At 36.8% G+C, this 22,967-nt stretch overlaps 3 protein-coding genes and 1 long non-coding RNA gene across 53 annotated transcripts; all 4 read left to right on the forward strand.

Annotated features, from left to right (window-relative positions):
• Positions 1-704: 704 nt before the first annotated feature.
• Grx1t (Glutaredoxin 1, testis-specific) lies at positions 705-1,301 on the forward strand. Its single transcript, XM_017163344.3, has one exon. The coding sequence runs from the start codon at positions 837-839 to the stop codon at positions 1,185-1,187; it is 351 nt and encodes a 116-aa protein (XP_017018833.1). The 5' UTR covers positions 705-836; the 3' UTR covers positions 1,188-1,301.
• Positions 1,302-11,999: 10,698 nt separating this feature from the next.
• On the forward strand, positions 12,000-12,640 carry LOC138927969 (uncharacterized). Its single transcript, XR_011444441.1, has 3 exons — positions 12,000-12,158; positions 12,235-12,437; positions 12,503-12,640. It is a non-coding gene; the product is annotated as an uncharacterized lncRNA (long non-coding RNA).
• A 685-nt stretch (positions 12,641-13,325) lies between these two features.
• On the forward strand, positions 13,326-13,950 carry LOC108072289 (ras guanine nucleotide exchange factor B-like). Its single transcript, XM_017163357.3, has 3 exons — positions 13,326-13,485; positions 13,554-13,733; positions 13,813-13,950. The coding sequence occupies exons 1-3, from the start codon at positions 13,420-13,422 to the stop codon at positions 13,831-13,833; spliced, it is 267 nt and encodes an 88-aa protein (XP_017018846.1). The 5' UTR covers positions 13,326-13,419; the 3' UTR covers positions 13,834-13,950.
• Positions 13,951-14,830: 880 nt separating this feature from the next.
• Positions 14,831-17,475, forward strand: LOC108072255 (cuticle collagen 2-like). Of its 50 annotated transcripts, XM_041777177.2 has the most exons (14): positions 14,831-14,977; positions 15,047-15,232; positions 15,288-15,374; positions 15,431-15,517; positions 15,574-15,660; positions 15,717-15,803; positions 15,860-15,946; positions 16,003-16,089; positions 16,145-16,231; positions 16,288-16,374; positions 16,430-16,714; positions 16,781-17,026; positions 17,095-17,269; positions 17,343-17,475. In XM_041777177.2, the coding sequence occupies exons 1-13, from the start codon at positions 14,918-14,920 to the stop codon at positions 17,245-17,247; spliced, it is 1,626 nt and encodes a 541-aa protein (XP_041633111.1). In that variant the 5' UTR covers positions 14,831-14,917; the 3' UTR covers positions 17,248-17,269; positions 17,343-17,475. The 50 variants fall into 50 exon arrangements, with proteins under 50 accessions (XP_041633111.1, XP_070139856.1, XP_070139854.1 ...); XM_070283755.1 differs by lacking the exon at positions 16,288-16,374; XM_070283753.1 differs by lacking the exon at positions 16,145-16,231.
• The last annotated feature ends 5,492 nt before the right edge of the window (positions 17,476-22,967 follow it).

A 22,967-nucleotide genomic window follows, 5' to 3' on the forward strand; every position in this document is an offset into this window, starting at 1 on the left:
GAAACTTACGAGCAGGACATGGACACACGTGAGTATGGAGAAGGATAGAACGAGAAAGAGAGAGGGAGAGGGAGCTAGGGGTCCTGGCAGGAAGTCAGCAACAAGCGTCGCGTTAATGAAAAGGATTTCTCTGGCATCTGCAGACATGTCAGCTCCCTCTCTCACTCCCTGGGTTATTTAATATTTAAACTCCCGGCCAGACGGAGCGACGGTGATGATAGGATGATAGGATACGATAGTCCTGTCTTTGATGTCCTCGAACCATTAGTTGAGGTCTCAACTTTTGCATAAATAAACGCCTCAGTTCATTAGTGAGTCTCGCCTATACCGATTCTCAATTGCGAAAAGGGTTTCGTTTTGCAGGGGAATCCCCTTTTGTGGTTGTTGGGTTTGGTTGATGTGGTTGGCTTTTTGGGGGCCCAAAATGCGTGAAAGTGTCATAAGCTACCGGCTCCCGAAGCGAAAGCCTTTATGACAGGGACCAGACCGCAGATACATCTGGGAATAGTTGGGATTCATGTTGTTTTTGGCGGTTTTTCCTTCAAATTTAATGATTTTTTAATTGATTTTGGTGAAGAGAACTTGGCTAGCTACCAGGAAATATTTAAATTAATAAATAATGAGTGAGAAATATCTTAAAAAGGATACTAAATATATGTATCTCATCCAAGTAGCCCTTGAACCCCTTTAATTGTCAGAAAAAAATCACTTTCATCGGGAAAGTCATTCAAATTTGTAGTCAAAAATTCTGCCTAGGCCTCACACCTTGTTTTCTCCAGCTTTCAGCTTTCTCATACATATTTCAAACAGATTTCTCTCCGTTTTTCTATTCACCAATGGGTTCCGTGATCAGTTCTATGCAAATGCCCCAGCCCCTGGTGAGCATGGAGAGTACCCAGGCCATCTTCGTCCGCGAGATAATCGCCAACAACAAGGTGGTGATCTTCAGCAAATCCTACTGCCCCTACTCCAGCATGGCCAAGGAACAGTTTCGCAAGATGGACGTTAAGCCCGTGGCGGTGGAGCTGGACCTGCGAGAAGATGGCGCCGAGATCCAGGCAGTGCTGGGCAGGATGACGGGGGCCAAGACCGTGCCCCGGTGCTTCATCAATGGCAAGTTCGTGGGCGGCGGCACCGATGTGAAGCGACTCTACGATCAGGGCATCTTGCAAAAATATTTCATGTGATATTCAATTTTCAGTTTTTTTTTGCAAAAATTCAACAAGTTACAAGTCCATTGAAAGAAAAAAAAAGATTTAAAGTTATATAAAATAAACTAGCTATGGCTAGGATACAAAATATTCCCTGTAATGACAAGGATAATGCTCACAGACTGCCTTTTATCCGCTCAATATGACGCTTAAGTTGTTCCTGAAAGGGATCCCAGTTGTCGGTGGGAGGGCGGAGAAAACAATTAAGGAGCGAATCCTGCTGCTGTCTTTTTACCTGGCATCTCTCTTGTTTCATTGTTATCCTGCTTCCTTTTCCCCTTACCCAAGCCATCCATTTGCATATGGAAAAACTGAAAGGCAGGCATCATCATCGTCGTCGTCGTCGTCGTTGTCGTGAGGAGAGGTCAAGGCTCTCAGCATTAAACTTGCAGGAGGCCATATCGAACAATTCACAAAGGGCACACACATCCATATTTCAGCTCGTATAAGAGGATAATATATCTCAGCAGGTATCAATACTATATAGCCAGGGAAATTCCAAGCTTAAATTGATTGAAAGTTAAACTCGGCCCCAAATTGCTTGTAATTTGCCCAGCAAATTGTTTTCTTCGTTGTTTTTTTTGTGTTTTTTTTCTGTGTTGTTGTTCAAATTGACTTTAACAATGTCGAATTTGAGGTAACTGTCACACGCGAGAATTGTTTTGGAAAATACCTGAGCAGGTGCACATTGGTAAACGAATGAAAAATGCCACGGCACACGTGTCGTATGCGTAATTTGGCTCATCGATTGCTTGGTTTTTTCGTACTGTTTTTTTTTGGGGTTAAATTTCGCGTAGGCAGATCTGAGAAAGGATTGATAATGGAACCCATTTTTGTGCTTGTTTATTGGAACCTAAAGTGTCTTGATTTGACATTTTTTAATGAGAAATTATCACTATTTTTCTCTAGTGTTTTATTGTAGAGAAAAATCCCTGGAATGGGTTTACTTTTACTCTGAGATATCGTAAACTTTATGGCAAGTTCCAGTGACAAAACTGACCTTTACAGAGAAGGGAACTTCCCTTTACAATGTTGCTTACATTTTTACCCTAACTTAAATGCAAAAAAGATTGGTTGCTCTCTTAAGATTATACAGAAAGAATTTTAAAACGGAAAAAAATGAGAAACTCTCTCAAAACACTTTAGAAATATATTTTAAAATATCTTAAAAATATTAAAAATAATCTTTTAGTGTATTCTAGTTTTCGCTTAGACCCTTTACACCCTTCTTTTTTATTGTTTCTGACTTATCAAGCTTGAAAACTAGTTATGGCTGCCAACACGCAGCATTTACAACTGCAATGGAATGGAAATTTTTTTACGAGCCCCCCAACGCTGGGCTGTAATTTTTCCTCCCTTTTTTTAAAGCGAAAAAAAGTATATGTTGCAGTGGCATATAACTTTGTTTTAATTTGTTGGCAGGATGAATGCAATTGCCACCGGACAAAGGGACTGTTGTCAGTGGGAGAGGCATCCGCCGACTAACTCAATAAAAAATGCATTTGGCATTTTGATTGCGATGCTATCCAGTGTGTGTGAGTGCCGGGCAACAATGTCTCTCCCTCGCCTTGGCTTTAATCTCATTTGGGCCAGACAATTTTTTAATGGCCAACGACGCCACTCAATCTGGCCATTTAGCAGCGTGTCAAGTTCTATAAAGCGAAAAATTCTTGCGAATTTATTACAATTTTCCCCCTCTATCTCTGACCAGCGACAAGTTGGTTGTGTGTGTGCGGCATTGAATAGTTTTCCTCGGCCAGACTTCACCATCCCATATATCATATAGTTTTCCCCGGAAAACTCCGCCTGTGTGTGTGCATGTGCAGCAGCGACTCCTCCTTCGCCTTTGATGGACGATTTATTAAGCGTTTTATTATTAGTTTTCTCGTTCGGTGGCTTTTGTGGCATTTTTGATTACAAAATTCCAGCGGGGGCATCCAAGTCTGGCTTGTAATTACCGAAAAGTGACTGAAAAAAAAACATTTCTGGGTGGTTATCTTATTATTGGAGATTCTTTTGCCGACTGAACAGAGATGGATGGGAGTTTAGAATGTCATTTTTAAGAGTTAAAGTAGTGAAGAGTGAAGTTGAGACTCTGATAAATATTTAAAAAAAATTCTAAAGATATAAATTGATCAACAATAAATGATAATAAAGTAGGAAATTGTGAGATTGAGACTCTTAAAATATTTTAAAAATATATAGATATAAATTAATGATAATTTGGTTATTGATAAACCTTTAAGTCATTGTAAATTATCAAAATAATGTCATTAAATAATTATATATGTATTTCTTACTTTATAATAAATAGTTTCTGGCACATTAGTTTTGAATTACAGGCCATTCCCTTGGGTTTTCTATAGCTTTCAGCGTCGTGAACGTGTTAAAATTTCTCAAAACGACACTCGCACGTAACATGTCATGCCAACATATAATTATATTATTGCTGTTATTTCTTTGTTTTTACACATGCCAACCCATAACGTCCCACACTGCCAGTGACTTTAAGCCAGGTCCAGGTCTCAGTTTTTGGCCATGGCCATGCAACAGAGATCTTTGAGCGCTGATAAACTTTGTTGGCGAAAAAAAGGGAATACATTTACACAGGAAATTATATATATTTATTTTTTAGCACTTTAAATAAGCTTAAAATTTTTTAAATATATTTTCATCCCTCAAATATTTATTTATATAGATTTTAAATTATTTAAATACTTTTAAAATTATATTTAATTGATGTATTTAAAATATTCTACCTATTTTTCCCCAGTACACTGCAACAGAAAAAAGCCAGCAACAATGGGCAAGGCAACGCACGTGTTAACAAGGATGCGATAAAGAAAAAAATAGGAGTTGTGGAAGTGAGGAAATAAACGCTAGAATGACAGGAAATATGTGTGCGTGACATTGTTACTTGGTCCTGCCAACCGGAACTGAAAGTGCTCGCGGAAAGCACGAAAGCAACAGGATATGTGTATATATAATTATATAGAATATGCCAGCCAGTTAAGGAATGCCTGACAGAATTGATACAACCACAAAAAAATTATAAAAACAAAGTAAGCTCAAATGCAATCAAGTGCAATAAAGTAAGGGATGAAATTAGCTTAAATTTAATAAAATAAAGTATAATGGGCTATGAAATAGGGTTTAAAAAAATATGAAAAAGTTTTTAAAGAATGCTTTTAAGCCTAGAGATTTTAGGTAATTTTTTAAATTTATTTTATAGTTTTCATTTTGGTACTTAAATCTACTTAAATGGAGCAATAAGTGTTATTTTTAAGGCATACTTTCAAAAGAGATTTTAAAATATTTTATAAGCACTAATAAATCCATCATAACCTACCGTCTAGTCATAAATTTTGTATCAAAAGATAAAGTTGCAGTTGCCAAAGATTGTCACAAACTTTGCCAGTTTTTGGAATTCCCCGTGGGATCATCGCCCTCCGCCGTCCATTTCGGGTAATTTGATACCTTGCGATAGCGTTTTAGCTAAAACTTCTCAACTTTCGGGAGCCATTAATCAATTAATTAAGTATTTTATGAATATTTTAAGGCATCATCACAATCGTTTTTGGCCTTTCGACAGAGGCATCTCCAGAGAGGCAATGGAAATGGACCGTTTTCCCGGTAGGAAAAAGGAGTTTACCGCATGAATATTTTAAGGAAATGTTCCAGACTCACACACACTCACAGCGAAAAGGGAAGAATTTTTGCCGGCATAATCGAGCCGGAGACGAGATAATAAGTTGAGGCCGCGAAGAAAGGGATAATGAGTTTGCTTCCAGGGAGTCGACTTGATGAACAGCCCGAGCCAAGCCAACTTTCCCGAGGAATAAGCAATAAGGAGGGCTGCAAAAAAACTTTCCGACTAATTAATTAAATGTGCGCTATAAAAATGTTTGCCGGCAAGAGAGTTGAAGCGGGGAAAAATTACCCGGGAAAATGCCGGCAAAAGAGTGCACGGCAAATGTTTAAGTTATTCGAAAATGTTTTCTCAAAAAATTATGCAGGTGGCACAACGAAAAAAAAAAAATGAAAGAAGTTCCTGCTGTATTGACATTTCTTCTTTTTTGTTGTCCCTTTTTTTTATGATGATAAGGAAAAGTTTTTAATGAGTTTGCCAAATGCCTTGGAACAAACTCGACTCGAGATGATTTGTGTTTGGCAGTGGAAAGTTTTGCCTTTGTCATGGATTAATTTATTAGAATTTTACTGGTTAAAAAACATTAAAATTTACCTTTAGATGATAAGCAGAGGGAATACTGTATTTATGAAAATAATAATGGGTAATATTTTTATTATAATTAATATTGGAAAAATTGAAGAATTCTGATAAATATAAATTCTGTTGGCAATTCAATAAAACAGTTTAAAAAATGTATATAAAATAAAGGAATAAATATAGACCTTTAAAATAAATTTTTTTTAAAAGAACTTCTCTGGTTTTCACTTAAAAAATTAAAGCAAATCCCATGAAAGAAGGTCTTTCCTTGCTTTGTGCCTTGTTCCCCTGTTTCAAGGAGAGGTCCTGGGCTGTGGCAAACATCCTTGAAGCGATTCAAGTGTCTGACGCAGGTCTCTTACCTCAATTTCCTTACTCCTACATATTACTCGGCACAATCGCTCATTTGTCAACATCCTTCACAATAGCTGTCAATGGCAAGCGCAACTCGAAGGGTTCTGCCCCCGAAATGTATGGGAAACCCCCAGGAATCCATGTGTGCACACATTAATGGTCAATTTCATTTCGATTTGATTGTACAGGATTGTACTATATACCCCATATGTGTGGGTATGTGTGCCTAAGTCTGGTTATGCCGGAGAAGAGTAAACGCAGCAGCAGGTCTCCTGTGGAGCACGTTAAATGCCCGTTCCTGGGCACCGCCTTCAGTCGAAGGACCTCATGTGGGTTTTGTCAAATTAGCGCGTCGTTTGTTGTGTATTCCTTGGGGCTTGCACTGGCGGTGCCAAGGCAAAAACTTGTTAATTTTAAGTCGTAATGCCTCAGCCAGAGCCAGAGACCTTGGCTGGCTGGCCATTTCCTGGCCGGTTCGCCACTTGGCTTCAAGTGGTTCGCAGTGGGGTTCGTTCTTATTCATTCCGCAAGATGGGTATGCAAATTAAATAATTACAGTGAGAGATAAAAGTGAAGTTTTTTAGGAATTTAAAAAGAGAAATATATATATTTATACCCTTGCAGGGTATTATAATTTTAGTCAAAAGTGTGTTTCATAGTGAAGGAGTTATTTCCGACCCTATAAATCATATATATTCTTGATCAGCACAAAAAGCTGAGTCGATCTAGCCATGTTTTAGCAGAAAACAAATTTTTTAATTTTTTTTTTATTTTTGAGGTCTCAAAATGGTTCAATTGTCAAAGAAGAAATTGGCAAAAATTTCAATTTTCTAAAATGTGAAATTTAGTATGCATTATTTGATACCCTAGAAAAAACTAGCACAGAAAAGCTTTCCGAATTGAATTTGAAGCTTTTTTGGCTTAGATATGATATTTTTTATACAAAAAATTACAAATTAAAATATATAAAAATATTAATTTAAAGAGTGTGAATATTGTAGGCCCTTCTAAGGGGTCTTATGATTTTAGCCAGCGAATGAGTTATTTCCGACCCTATAAATCATATATATTCTTGATCAGCGCAAAAAGCTGAGTCGATCTAGCCATGTTTTAGCAGAAAACAAATTTTTAAATTTTTTTTTTATTTTTGAGGTCTCAAAATGGTTCAATTGTCAAAGAAGAAATTGGCAAAAATTTCAATTTTCTAAAATGTGAAATTTAGTATGCATTATTTGATACCCTAGAAAAAACTAGCACAGAAAAGCTTTCCGAATTGAATTTGAAGCTTTTTTGGCTTAGATATGATATTTTTTATACAAAAAATTACAAATTAAAATATATAAAAATATTAATTTAAAGAGTGTGAATATTGTAGGCCCTTCTAAGGGGTCTTATGATTTTAGCCAGCGAATGAGTTATTTCCGACCCTATAAATCATATATATTCTTGATCAGCGCAAAAAGCTGAGTCGATCTAGCCATGTTTTAGCAGAAAACAAATTTTTAAATTTTTTTTTTGTTTTTGAGGTCTTAAAATGGTTCAATTGTCAAAGAAGAAATTGGCAAAAATTTCAATTTTCTAAAATGTGGAATTTAGTATGCAGTTTCGTTACCCTAGAAAAAACTAGCACAGAAAAGCTTTCCGAATTGAATTTTATGCTTTTTTGGCTTAGATATGACATTTTTTATACAAAAAATTACAATTTAAAATATATCAAAATATTAAGTTAAAGAGTGTGAATATTGTAGGCCCTTCTAAGGGGTTTTATGATTTTAGCCAGCGAATGAGTTATTTCCGACCCTATAAATCATATATATTCTTGATCAGCACAAAAAGCTGAGTCGATCTAGCCAAGTTTTAGCAGAAAACAAATTTTTAAAATTTTTTTTTTATTTTTGAGGTCTTAAAATGGTTCAATTGTCAAAGAAGAAATTGGCAAAAATTTCAATTTTCTAAAATGTGAAATTTAGTATGCATTATTTGATACCCTAGAAAAAACTAGCACAGAAAAGCTTTCCGAATTGAATTTGAAGCTTTTTTGGCTTAGATATGATATTTTTTATACAAAAAATTACAAATTAAAATATATAAAAATATTAATTTAAAGAGTGTGAATATTGTAGGCCCTTCTAAGGGGTCTTATGATTTTAGCCAGCGAATGAGTTATTTCCGACCCTATACATCATATATATTCTTAATCAGCACAAAAAGCTGAGTCGATCTAGCCAAGTTTTAGCAGAAAACAAATTTTTAAAATTTTTTTTTTATTTTTGAGGTCTTAAAATGGTTCAATTGTCAAAGAAGAAATTGGCAAAAATTTCAATTTTCTAAAATGTGGAATTTAGTATGCAGTTTCGTTACCCTAGAAAAAACTAGCACAGAAAAGCTTTCCGAATTGAATTTTATGCTTTTTTGGCTTAGATATGACATTTTTTATACAAAAAATTACAATTTAAAATATATCAAAATATTAAGTTAAAGAGTGTGAATATTGTAGGCCCTTCTAAGGAGTTTTATGATTTTAGCCAGCGAATGAGTTATTTCCGACCCTATAAATCATATATATTCTTGATCAGCACAAAAAGCTGAGTCGATCTAGCCAAGTTTAAGCAGAAAACAAATTTTTTAATTTTTTTTTTATTTTTGAGGTCTTAAAATGGTTCAATTGTCAAAGAAGAAATTGGCAAAAATTTCAATTTTCTAAAATGTGAAATTTAGTATGCAGTTTCGTTACCCTAGAAAAAACTAGCACAGAAAAGCTTTCCGAATTGAATTTGATGCTTTTTTGGCTTAGTTATGATAGATTTTTGATTGAATGACCGATCCTATGGCAAACAGCAAGGGTATACAAATTTCGGGCTTCCGAAGTTAGTTTCCTTTCTTGTTTTTTAATAATTAAAGCTATTTTCAGAGTGAAAACTAACTTTTTTTCGTCTGCTCTTGCTTGTACTTGGCAGGCAAAGCATGGAAGGTAGAGCGTAGGTAAAAATATATAATAAAATTGTATTTTATTTAAACTGTAGATTGTTTTTACTAACGACCAAAAATCGCAGTCCTTGAAACCGCAAACATCAAACTTCAATTACCATTGCCCAGATTTGGTATGGTCGAATTTTTCTCCCATCTTGTATCTATATACACCTATGTATATACCCTCCCTATACCCTATCCCCCTCCTATATCTAAGCCCCGAACAAACACCGATGGCATCCAATGGACGAGCCGTTACAATTCATCAAACAAGCGAATGGATATTACTTCATCGAGTGCTATATTAAATACTTGAACCGAGCGAACGGACAACGAACGAAATTGTCAACGGAAAAGCAATCGAAACGACCTCAAAACGGGTGGGGACCCCCCTGGGGGGGAGAGCAGGGCTTTGCTGCGAGCTTGAAACAAAAGTAAATTGCAATAAAAGTTTTGTAATTGACAAACGGACAACAAACAAAACTCCACTCCAGTTCAGTTGCTGCTGGACAGAAGCTGCTCGGCCAGCGGATGAAGGGATGTGGTTTGGGAGGGGGCCTCATGTTGGGCTTCAGGGGGTTAAGGGGGGACACAACACTGAAGCACTGAAGTCTGTCCTCCTGTCGGCAGCTAAACAACTGGCGCTGGCATCAACAAAAACCGATTTTCCAAAAAAGCAGGAAGCGGCCAGAGGAGAGGCCCAGTTTGGGGCATGTTATCAATACACTGGAAGAAAAGAAATGTGGGGTTTTAAAAACAAAAAATATCTAGAATCATGTTCAGAACGTAAATACCTTTTTGTTAATTTCTTAATATTTTTTTTTATATAGGTAAATTCAAACATTGTTCTTGAAATTTTGAAATTTTTTTCTTTTTTTCAGTGTTGTTACCAGCCTCTCCCCTTTGGTGGCGGCTTCTGTCTCATCATTTCGTACATTTGCGCCCGCATATTGACTTTGACCAGAGCGAGGCGAGGCCCACAAACGATTCACGGATTTAAGAAATAAAAGTTTAGTGCTCCGGCGAGCAAATCTGTAGCCACCAATGCCAAAACAGCACCAGACTGAGGCGCACACAGGACGCAGGACATGGACATTCTAGGAGGAGAGGCTGCCCTCTGTCAAAGCAAACAAAAGACGCGTCTGTGGTCGTCGCTACCCCCACCGAAAAACCACACTCGGCGCCATTACCCCCCGAAACCACCCACTTTGCCCCCAGCTGTCGAACGCAAAATGTCATTGCACTGAAAGAAAAGTATAGACATGAAATAAGACTTAATTTGTTGTACTTTTAGAACATAAACAAAACTATATAAAGTCTAGTTGATATCTTACAATTTGAAATTGAAATTTGTAATCCTTAGAATAATAAAATAAATTTCTTATAAAGACTTATGTCAGTTTTTTTCTCTGTGCATTTGTCCTGGGGCCTGTGACTTGTTGGATGTCAGTGACAGTATCTGGAATCCAAATCGGAATCGCAATCGGAATAGAAACAGGCGAATGCAGGAATTCACTGAGCTGCAGGGCTCATTGGGCACGAGTAAATAGACTTTCGCGATTTTGCCTAAAGCTAAAGAAATATCAAAATGAAAGGGAGGGTGTCATAGTCATAACTTAAATAAATTAAATTTTTAAAATAATATTTTAGACTGTATAACATTTAAAGATGTTGAAAGCCGATGCCGAAATGTATGTTGTAAGCTGTTTAAAGTCTACTTTTGGGCACATTTTAAAAGGATTTCAAAACATACAATTTCTTTAAAAATGCAAAATTTATAAAACTATTTTTTTCCTTTAAAAATAATTTTTTTAAGTATTTCAAAGCGATAAATAACTTATAAAAGTTGGTTATAAATTGATTTAAAAACCATTAGCATTAATTTAACCTACTTAGCCACATTCCTTGTGATATTTTCTTTTTTAAAACCAAAACTAAAAGAAAATACTTATGAAAATGCAATTTAAAACAATTTGTCAACGACACAGGCGGCCCCCAAGAACCGGACAGAGCTGGGAATCCGCAAAGGAAACAGAGAGAGGGAGTACAAAAGGAAACCGAAAATGTGAAAATGAAAATAATAATGAAAGTATGAATTATGAACTTATGCGCGCCAGACCCGAAGGACCTTGCACTATGTGCCAACCACCCACCCACTCTTTGTGTGGAACGTGAGTGGAAAGCGAATATTCTGTGGCATAAAAATGATTGTGTATGTTAAGTTTGGCACGCGCCACGCCTACAATAAACCGCAGGAGTCTCCCGAGATGGTGATAGAGTGCCCACAAAAAGTATGCAACATATTTCACAGTTCGAGGCAGATGGCGAAAAGGACAAAACAGACCCCAGGGAGAGACCACTGTCACCACAGACTCACGCCCACTCCACACTCGAAGAGCGTGACTGTTGGCCAGAGTCACGGGATTTGAGAGAAGGCTTTCCCCAAAGTAACTTCTAGAAGGAGTTACTTACTGATTTATTAGTTTTTTTTTTTTTAATTACCATGAAAACCCTTCAAGTCTAGAAGCTAGTGTTACAAGTGCCCCATTTTACAACCCCAACGTGTCTCAGATTTGACAACTTCAATAGCTGACATACTAGCATACATAATACTCGCAATGAATAAATATAGAATCGAATAAATATGCGGAAATGGGGCGAAAATATATATGTAAAGTGACGACAGAGCGGGACAAAGCTAGGCAAAATCGGCACGCATTCGACGTGTCAAAGTGGCAATTCTTTATTTACATAACGCCCCCACTCACAGCCCCTCCCCCCACGCAGGGTGATGAATGACAAGAACAACAATGGCAGCTCTCATGGCTCTGGTCACATTTGCGTGCGAGCGAGACGTGATCAGCATGCGGAAATGGCGGCGAAAAAGTGTGGCCATGGCACAGGTAAAAATGTTTTGACATTTGTCAAACGACAGTTGACTGTACACTGAAAGAAACATTAGCCCAGAATAATAAAAAAGTATTTGAAGAGCATTTAAAAAACCCTCTCGTTGGGGAACGAGTGCTCGTTTGCTTGTACTTTGCAGGCCAAGCTTGGGAAAGGGAGAAAAATACTTAAAGTATATTTCCAAAGAGTAATTTTTCGAGTGCATTCTTTGTTGATATAAAGCCACCAAGTTGTGCTCTCTTATTTATCAACAGATTAGCAGGCAGTTTCAGTGACGCGTTCTGCCGGGCCTAATGGATCATGAAATCGCAATAAGCATGCCACAGAAAGCGTGTCCATCTTTTGCGACTCCTTTCCCTGCAATATATTTAAAGAATTTACACCATTTTTCCCTTCAGACTCCAAATAGACTCCGCTTGATCAAGATGGGTTTTCCCTGGTTGCTAACTCTATTCATTTTTTGGCAATTTGCTGCACCTTCAATCGCTGTAAGTAATTAAGACTGGATAACTTTACATATAATTTGTTTTACGCATCTTATTTTTATAAATTATATTTGAATAGTATAGAAGAAGCAATAGCAATGCGAATAAGAACAAAATAAATATAGATGGGCTTGGGCTTGGAAACGGTGAAAATAACGATGGAACCAACACTGCAGACAGTGACCGCATCTACCACCACCACCACTACCACAAGCAGCCCAGAAGGTGGCTCCAGCTCCACCTGCTTCTTCTGGAGGGCCCCCCAAATAATTCCAAAAACTAGTTAGTATTCTATCCTATATATTTAAATAGTGAAATCCCTTAATTTTGATATTTCATATGTATAGTTCTGTATATCAGGTATTACCAAATCGCTCTTAGGATAGGTACTCCAGGAAGCTTATATCTAAATGGATATTTTGAAAAGGTAAAACAGTTTGGAATTTCTATTTGAACAAAGCTATAAATAAATTTGGTCACAACCATTGCGTGACTTCTTCTCTGATGTGGGGAGGGTTCAATCGGAGTATGCAAATTCATATTTTAATTTTTACGAAAATTATACGCTTAATCATTTCACATTTTATATGATAATATATGGTAATTGTTAGTCGCTAGCTCTGCCTTTGGCATGTAAATGTTTGGTCTATTGCATGCTGACCATTTGTTGTTTGCAAAACAGATGCCATTGTGATTGGTAAATGTCCTCCCTCTGCTACAATTCCATTGACTTGATTGGTTTTGGTCTATAAAAGTTAAACCTAAAAGCGCTTGTTCCTTCTTTACTTATACTTTGCAGGGAAAGCGTGGAAACGAGAGAAAATAAGATACAAAGTCTTTCGTGGATCCGTCCAGGGGACCGAAAATCAAAATCATTCCAAACAAGAGCGCAGAACTTAAAATCCTTTGATTTTTGTTAAACCCGATCCTCTGACAATGGGTTATTTGATAGCTTATATATTTTAAGGGAAATTTTTATTTTTCAACATCAAAGGATAAAGAAATCACACCTGCTGCGCCATACGCTTACATAATGTTGAATTTATAAATCCATATTTACATCATTAAGCAAAGCCAATGGCAATTTTCATGCCAAATACCTCAATTATTTCGGTGGCTTTGCAAATTTTAAGGGTCACTTTCGCTTATATAAAAAATGAATTGAGTCAATCTAATACTATTGGCTCCGTCAGTGTTCCGAATAGCTTTAAAGCCTTAACACCATTTTTCCCTTCAGACTCCATATAGACTCCGCTTAATCAAGATGGGTTTTCCCTGGTGGCTATCTCTATTCATTTTTTGGCAATTTGCTGCACCTTCAATCGCCGATGTAATTAGCACTCAATTTTATATTTCACTATTATCTTATTATTGTAAATTATATTTGAAATCTCCCAGGATTACGATAATATCAATATGAATGAGAATCTTATAGTTATTGATGGGACCGTAAATGAGGAAACTACAACTACAACTACAACCACAACCACAACCACAACCACAACTCCACCTCCGCCTCCACCACCACCAGGAGCTCCACCTGCTTTTGCATGGCGAACCACCCTATTTCCGAAACTAGTTAGTATTCTTTACTCTATATTTAAATTGTGAAATCTCTTAATTCAGATATGTCAAAATTAATATTTCTTTATTTCAGACATTCCCAACTCGTGCTTAAGATAGGAACTCCAGAAAGCTTATATCTACTCAGATTTTTTGAAAATACAAAACAGTTGGCAATTTCTATTTGAACAAAGCGATAAATAAATTTGTTGTTTGGTTTCGGGCACAACCATTGCGTGCCTTTTCTCTTCTGATGTGGGTAGGGTTCAATCGGAACATGCAAATTCATATTTTAATTTTATGCAAATTATACGCTGATTATGCTGTCAGCATCAACAGGGGCTTACATACATCCAAATGAAATGCCAGTCCACTCTCTTGTGGTTCTTGCTTAATCATTTCACATTTTATAACATTTTATATGGTAATATATGGTAATTGTTGCTCGCTGGCTATTGCATGTTGACCATTTGTTGTTTGCAAAACAGATGCCATTGTGATTGGGAAAAGTCCTCCCTCTGCTGCAATTCCATTGACTTGATTGGTTTTGGTCTATAAAGTGTTTGTGTGTTGGCAAGCGACTTTGCGGTTTAATAATTCAACCTTGGCTAACTGATGGTAACGCTTTAGGTTTTATAATTAATAACTAATAGAGAGAGAGTTTACATGATATTTTAGCTGTTTAGAATAAAAGGAATCTCGATGGGAGAGAAAAATATTTAGTTAAAGTTAAACTTAAAAGCGTTTGTTCCTTCTTTGCTTATACTTGGCAGGCAAAGCATGGAAAAGCGAGAAAATAAGATAGAAAATCTTTCAAGGAACAGTCCCGTAGACCGAAAATCAAAATCATTCCGAACGAGAGCGCAGGACTTAAGATTTTTTGATTTCCTTTTTAGCCGTATCCTCTGACAATGTGTAATTTGACCTCTAAATTCTAGAGGTTAAAGGAAATTTTGTATATTTTAACATAAAAGTATAAAGAAATCAGACCTGCTGTGCCATATATTATATAATGTTGAATTTATAAATCCATAATTACATCATTAGCCAATCTAATGGCAATTTCCATGCCAAATATCACAATTATTTCTGTGGCTTTGCAAATGTTAAGGTTCACTTTTGCTTATGTAAAAAAGTTATTGAGTTAAGTTAATGCAATTTGGTCCGTCAGTGTTCCCAATAGCTTCACGACAATCGGGATGGCGTCTCCTTGGTTATTAGTATTGTTCCTTCCCTGGCAGTTCACAACGGAGCCATATGTAAGAATACATAACTTACCACCTATAAAAATATATATTAAATATACATTTCATTGGTATCTCCCTAAGGTTTCGAATTACGTTACATCCGATCTAAACCAATATTTAAGGACTGATCGTTTTAAAAGTCCCAATAATGTAAACACAAATACAAATCGCATAAACATCCCAAACATTAACATCAGTCTGGCATTATTGCCTGGTGATCTTGGAGGTCCTGGCGGATCTGGTCAACCAAATAATGGAGGCTCTCCGGTAATGTCTGATCTTCTGATTCAAAGTTAATATAATCCAAGAGAATCCTTTAAAGAGTCCTCCCGGTTCATCTGGCTCATCAAATGGTGCAAATCCGTCAACAGATTCTGTTGCTGGTCAACCAAATAATGGAGGTTCTCCGGTAAAGTTTGATTTACTTATCCTAAATTTAATATAATCAAAGAGAATCCTTTAAAGAATCCTCCCGGTTCATCTGGCTCATCAAATGGTGCAAATCCGTCACCAGATTCTGGATCTGGTCAAGCAAATAATGGAGGCTCTCCGGTAAAGTCTGATTTACTGATCCTAAATTTAATATAATCCTAGAGAATCCTTTAAAGAGTCCTCCCGGTTCATCTGGCTCATCAAATGGTGTAAATCCGTCACCAGATTCTGGATCTGGTCAACCAAATAAAGGAGGCTCTCCGGTAAAGTCTGATTTACTGATCCTAAATTTAATATAATCCTAGAGAATCCTTTAAAGAGTCCTCCCGGTTCATCTGGCTCATCAAATGGTGTAAATCCGTCACCAGATTCTGGATCTGGTCAACCAAATAATGGAGGTTCTCCGGTAAAGTCTGATTTACTGATCCTAAATTTAATATAATCCTAGAGAATCCTTTAAAGAGTCCTCCCGGTTCATCTGGCTCATCAAATGGTGTAAATCCGTCACCAGATTCTGGATCTGGTCAAGCAAATAATGGAGGCTCTCCGGTAAAGTCTGATTTACTGATCCCAAATTTAATATAATCCTAGAGAATCCTTTAAAGAGTCCTCCCGGTTCATCTGGCTCATCAAATGGTGCAAATCCGTCAACAGATTCTGGATCTGCTCAACCAAATAATGAAGTCTCTCCGGTAATGTCTGATCTTCTCATTTAAAGTTAATATAATCCAAGAGAATCCTTTAAAGAGTCCTCCCGGTTCATCTGGCTCATCAAATGGTGCAAATCCGTCAACAAATTCTGGATCTGCTCAACCAAATAAAGGAGGATCTCCGGTAAAGTCTGATTTACTGATCCCAAATTTAATATAATCCTAGAGAATCCTTTAAAGAGTCCTCCCGGTTCATCTGGCCCATCAAGTGGTGCAAATCCGTCAACAGATTCTGGATCTGCTCAACCAAATAATGGAGGCTCTCCGGTAAAGTTTGATCTACTGATTCTAAGTTAATATAATCAAAGAGGATCCTTTAAAGAGTCCTCCCGGTTCATCTGGCTCATCAAATGGTGCAAAACCGCCAAAAGGTTCTGGGACTGGTCTACCAAATAATTATCCAAATCCGCCAAATATTGGAAGCAATGTGAAGCCTAATCCTGGCTCACCAAATGGTATAGGTCCTAATTTAATAGAAGGGCTTGGTTCGTTCCCTAAACTTAATCCAAACCACCCAAACATTGGGAATAATTTCGGACCTAATCTTGCCTTACCACAAAATGTTATAGATCCGATTACAGGTCTACCAACAGCGGGAGACGGTCAGGTAAAGTGATATTCTCATATATTTATTTCAATCAAATCTAAGGGTAGTATTATACATCTATTTAAGATTGCAAACCCAAGTCGGCCTGATATTGCAGATGTGGATATTGCAAGTCTAGACGCCTTAAATCTTACAGCTCTCCCAACACTTCCAAAGCTTAATATATCACGACCATCACTTCCCTCTATAATGGGCCCAAATATTGGAAATAAGTTTAGACCAATTCCTCCTGGTTCATCTGTGAATCCTAATCCTAACTTAACAAATGGCATAGATCCTATTACAGGTCAACCCGTTATTGGAGGCGTTCAGGTAAAGTGATATTCTGATATTCATTTTAATGAAATATAATGGATGTATTATACATATTTCTCTTAAAGTTTCCATCACCAAATGTTGCCAGCCCTCCAGGTGTGAATATTTCACCGCCGGAAGAATTACATCTTTTACCTCCCCCAACACCTCCTAAGCTTGTTATACCTCGACCATCACTTCCTGCTTTGGTGCTCCCTAAACTGTTCCCAAAAACCTAAAAAAAATATTGGGAATAAATTGGTACCTAAAAAAATTAAATCTACTGATTCGGAATTTAATAAAGTCTAAGTAAAATATTTTATATCCTTCACAGAACTCCTCCTTGCTGGATTGAGAGTCAAAATCCTGGCCAATAAAAAGAGCCACAGCATATAAAATGACTTTAATTCTTGTAATTATATGTAAAGGTCTTGGTATTAAATAGTTAATCATTGCAAAAAGTTGAACTCATGTTTTCATAACTGAACCGTTTATTGCAGGAATAATCGAAAACGAAGCTAAATCTTCTCTAATTAATTTCGCATTCCCTTCATTGATTGCCGATTTAAAACAATGGAAATTTCTAGACCATAGAGGTCCTTATGGGTCCTTGCCATACGAAATTCAATTCCATTAATAATACAAACTTAAATTAAGCCTCGGTACCCGGGACGCGTCACTATCAGGCCATGGCAGGCGGCATTGGGTAACAGCAGGTCCTGCCACATCCGACAAATGCAATGCGGGAAGCGTCAACAACAACAACAACAACATTAACAAGGATAACAGCAACAACAGCCAGGACAACAGCAATTCGCAGCGGCATAGTCAAAATATCTAACGTACAACAGCTGGAAGACAAAGCAAAGGCGACCAAATCAACGGCAACGGATGCGAGAATGTTTATGCCCATTATGAACAAGCGTCGGTTGTGTGTGTACACTGGGAGAAACGAACACAGTCCTGGTAAAGTTAAATAATAAAAAAAATTAATAGTAAGACTTAGAGCAAGAAAAGTTAGTGGAATCAAATCAATGTTTATGTAGTTTTTTATTAAAAAGATAATATTAATAAGAAATTTTGACAGCTCTTTTGAGTTCCCTCTAATATATTTCACACTTTCTCTACCTCTTATGTACACAATTTTCTACCAGTGCATAAGCCGGCATTTGCCTTTGAACGTGTCAGTGTGTGGGGGCGCTCGAAATGGGCTGAATAAAGGGGTAAAGAGGCATTCCCATACTGTGTTATGCCCACCGCCTATATAAACGTTTTGTGCATAGCAAAATCTGTTTGCCGCAGGATCCGACCCAGTTGAAAATCCTTTCGAAATTATTCACGAAAATTATGTGTGCAAAAGCGAAAATTTGTGCACAGACGATGGGGACGACGACGACGAGGAATATTGCGCATACGACATGTGTTTGGCATATATTTAAATCAGGGCACGTAATCATTATAAGTGAAAAAATAAAAATCAACGATTAATGATTATCTATTGATTTTAATATATTTCGCTTGCCATTAATAATTATAATTTTATTTTACTTCATCGCTCAAAGAATAATAATTATTATTTTGAGCGAAAATATTTCGATCAAAAAATAATGATCATTTTTTGAGCGATATTTTTTCGCTCAGAATTTCGCTCAATGTGTAATAACTTCTTTCTCAGAGGGGTCTTCGAAAAATTTTTTACATGCTTCTATGAATCGAATCGTACGTTTTTGATCCATAGAAGCATGTACAAATTTTTTCAAAGACCCCGCTGAGAAAATAGATATTACACTTTGAGCGAAATTCTGAGCGAAAAAATATCGCTCAAAAAATGATCATTATTTTTTGATCGAACTTTTTTCGCTCAAAATAATAATTATTATTCTTTGAGCGAGTAAATAAAACTCAAAAATTAATAATTAAAATTGGTTTATTATATAAAAAATCTAGATTTCAGCAATCATTGGTTTTCTCGAAAGAGCATCCAAATTGTAGCCGTTTGGTATAATTCGTTTCTTTGTGCGACTTTTCTAAGTGAATGATTTTTTTGTTTAAAGAAAACATTGATAATCATTATTTACGGTCCCTGATTTAAATGAACGAAACGACGGAAGGCAGGCAGGATGGCATTGTCATTAGCCCAATTCGCAGATCGCTTTCAGTGAGTCCCATTTCATTTCCCATTTTTTCGTGTCCTTCCAATCATTTATCAAATGAGTTTTCATAGAATGTCACGCACTGCAATATCTGCTGAGAGGAAATCCTGTGAAATAAATGATGCCAGAGCCAGCTTGCATTGCAGTTTCCAGTTTCCAGTTTCAGTGTCATAAGTAAATCCCAGCGGGATAGAAAAATGACTAAGAACTACTACCAGTGACACTGGGTACAAGTTAAAGTTGCCCTCCCTCTGGCATTATTACATTGTTGCATAAGACAGGAGCTTGGGAGGAGATGGAACTGGGTGCTGCAGCCAATAAGTTCCCAGCCAGCAGCCGTTGCCACTGCAGCGAATATCCTTTCTGGCTCCTTGACATTTATGTACATGCGCGTATACGCTGCCGGGGCACTTACAACTTAAAGCTTTTAATAAAAATGTCAAGCGCATTGAAGTGCATTGAAGGCAGCAGCCGAATGTGCACAGTCACGGCTCCAAAAAGGTCGAACAGGCAACATATATCCTGGGATTTATTCTTTATTAGCAAATACAAGGGGCTTGAATGCGTAATAAAAGGGCATAGGTATCCTGTAAAGAGAGGTAACATTTGGAAGAAAAACATTGGTTATTGGGAGAATTTAAATGATTGTTAAATAAAATATATTTAAGCGGGGTGTTACCTTTATAAAATCAAAGGATAATTTAGAAATACGCTAAAGAGTTTTTATAAATTGAAAAGAAATTAAAGATATAGTCTCTGAATGTATACAAAAACTTTGAAGTTAAGCTGCAATATTTTCTATTGTTATAATTTTAAAAAAATTTAACTTAAAGTACTTTAAAATACCCTTAAAAACACCTTAAAAAACCCCTTTAAAAGCCTTGGGGTCTGACCTCCTTTCCAGGACTCATCTGTCAAATATATGTCACCAGAAATCAAGCTGCTCCTCGCATGTCCCTGCCTTTGTTTCACACGACTAGCTCTCGTTTGGATGTTGGCTAACCAACCTGGCCTTAGCCCCTGCCACCATACATACCCCTTGGCCCTTTTGTATTAGCTGCTAGTGGTGATGCAGTCAGCTGAAAAGGAGGTATGCAAACGTGTTTTCCTTGGCTGCTGACAGGATACTGGACCTGGGACCCTTTGCTGCTGACAATTTTATTGACAGCTCGACATTTAGATTGATTGCAGTTGCAGTTGCAGTTTGCGATAACAATACGTTTTCCTCCTCTCCCTCCACAATTTTCTTTAATTAAAAGTTTGGCCAAAATATTGTTTACTCTGGGAGAGAAAAAAACATTGTGGAATGTTGAGATATATATATGGATGGGATAGAAATATCTTGGTATGCAATTTGCTTAACTTTTGGCTTACTTTCTTCACAGAACCCTGGCTCTGCCTTTGTTGGCTGTTCTTTTATTCGGACAGGCAATCGTGCAAAACTATTTCAATTTTGGCAACACCCAAGTTAAGGGTTTGCTTTCTTTTTAATACAAAGTTTTTTATTGGAAAATTCTTGGCCAAAAATATAAATTACAGGTGAAATATGTAAGAAATTCAAGGGTTTTAAGGGGTTTTTAAATGAAGAAAATAACTCTATTTTTAGTTTAAGAACTGTTCCTAGCTTCAAAAATATCACTTAAAAAATTGTTTACACATTTAACAGTAGTAATTATAAATAATATCAATGACCTTTTACCCCTTATCCTTAATACCCTTTTCACTTCAAGTGTTTAAGCTTCAATTAATCGATATCCTTCGTTCCTTTTGATTACAAATTCCCACTTGTCAGCGACTTACTTAAGGCATCAACTCATCAATTCTCAGATAGACTCACAGATGCATTATCCTGCCAACACACACACACACACACACACAGACAAGACTGTTGACAATTGGAAAATGCCACCCCCCTTCCCCCCCAAACACACCAATAGCCTGGATATCCTTCCACTCGAAACTCAATGCGGCTGTAAATTATGCATACAAATTAGAAACTACCGTCATATGTGTAGGGGATGACGTAAACACAGAAATGTTGAATAATAACATTAATGAAAACAATGGACAGAGGGAGGAGGTGGAGGGGGAGGCGAGGAGGGGAAGACAGACAAGGGGGATAGGGGCTGGAAGGACACGGAAAAGGACAAACAGCTGCAGGAAGCAAAGGCAAGCAGAAAATTAAACAGAACAAAAGCAGTAGCTAAAGCAGATGGCGACAAGATAAACATAGACACTCATACGGTCTGCTTACACATGCATACACTGAGAGAAAATAGTGGTAAAATTATTTTTTAGTTGTATATTTTTTAAAGAATTTTTGCAGTATTTTTAAAGTTACTTAATAAAGGCTTCTTGGGCTTAATTTTTCAGTTACTATTTGCTTTATGTTTTTCTTGTTTTCTTCTCCCTTTCCTTCACCTAAAATTTTTCCCACTGCACCTGCAGCTTTGACAACAATCACAGTGAGCGCTAAAACAAAACAAACAGCAACAGCAAGCCCTATAAATTTGATCTGCTGCTTTACATTAAAAAACAAAGAGAGCTTCCTTAGACTTCTCAACAAAATAAAGGACCAAATCCCATCAGCTTTGATATGTCTGTTAAGTAATATTTGCTTGCCAACAAATAAATAAAAAGAATTTAGCAACAAATGAAACATTTAAATATACAATCTGTACTTGTATCTAGGGGATAAACTTTGGCAGGAGAAAAAAGGAAACTGTTTCTCTAAAGCTTGTAGTCTGTGCGATTATTTTTGCATGCCAACTAATTCCATCTTTTGTCCATTCCACAAAAGATACACCGAGTGTACACATTGTAAACTGTTTGTTGGTGTTTGTAAGGATAATAAAAAAGGTAAAAATAAAGTTGTGTCAGGAAAAGATTAAAGCAGAAATGTGTTAAGCATGTCAAAAGGAGTTTGTTTTGTTTGGAAATAAACAAGTTGCATAAACAGATTCGAGAATATGTTTCAAGAGCTTTAAACTATTATTTAAACTATTTGTTTGTTTTATAAGTTTAGATTAAATATTTATAGCTTAAAAACTAACTGAAAAACTTCACAAAACAACCCAAAAAAGCACTTATATATTTTTCAAACTAATAAATATTTTAGATGTATTTGCTATTAAACGCCTTAAACGAACTCTATATTTTACAGGTGAAAACCCTTTTAAATCCTTTCTAAAACCCCCTCAAAAACCCCCTTGAAGAGTCCCCCCATCAATTCCATGAATGAATCTCTAATTCCTCAACATTCTGATGGCCTTTTCGCAAGAAACTCTTTCATTTTCGGCTCTGCGGCTTTTGTCTAGCCACATTTTCGACAGTCCCGCAAATGAGACATGAAATCCTCGTACAGTCGCTGGTTACCTCTTAACCCATTACTGCCCCCCCCACACACGCCGCACACGACCATCCAATCAAAGTCACCTTTTGCGGCGGCAGGGAAAAGCCGCTTCGCTCTTCTTCACTTATTCATTGGCAACCGCAAATCTTTTATTTGACTTTTGGCATGACTTTTACTTTTGGGACAGTTTTTCGGGGGCCAACGAAAAAACAGGGCAACAATATTCTACGAAAATATGGAGGTGAGTTGGCATTTTGCTTTTGCAAAGTTTTTTAATTAATTAGGAAAAAGTCTAACTGGAAAGTTGCGGTGGCAATTAAATGTGAGTTAAAGTCACCCGAAAAAAAAACATAGAGGGTGTGAGAGGCTCAAGAAAATATATATTTAATAAATCTACGAAGATGACGCAGTCACGTTTTTTTTGTGAGGACTCCCAGATGCCACACATATGTGG

This window comes from Drosophila kikkawai, chromosome 2R, assembly GCF_030179895.1.
Source record: "Drosophila kikkawai strain 14028-0561.14 chromosome 2R, DkikHiC1v2, whole genome shotgun sequence".
Taxonomy (NCBI): domain Eukaryota; kingdom Metazoa; phylum Arthropoda; class Insecta; order Diptera; family Drosophilidae; genus Drosophila; species Drosophila kikkawai.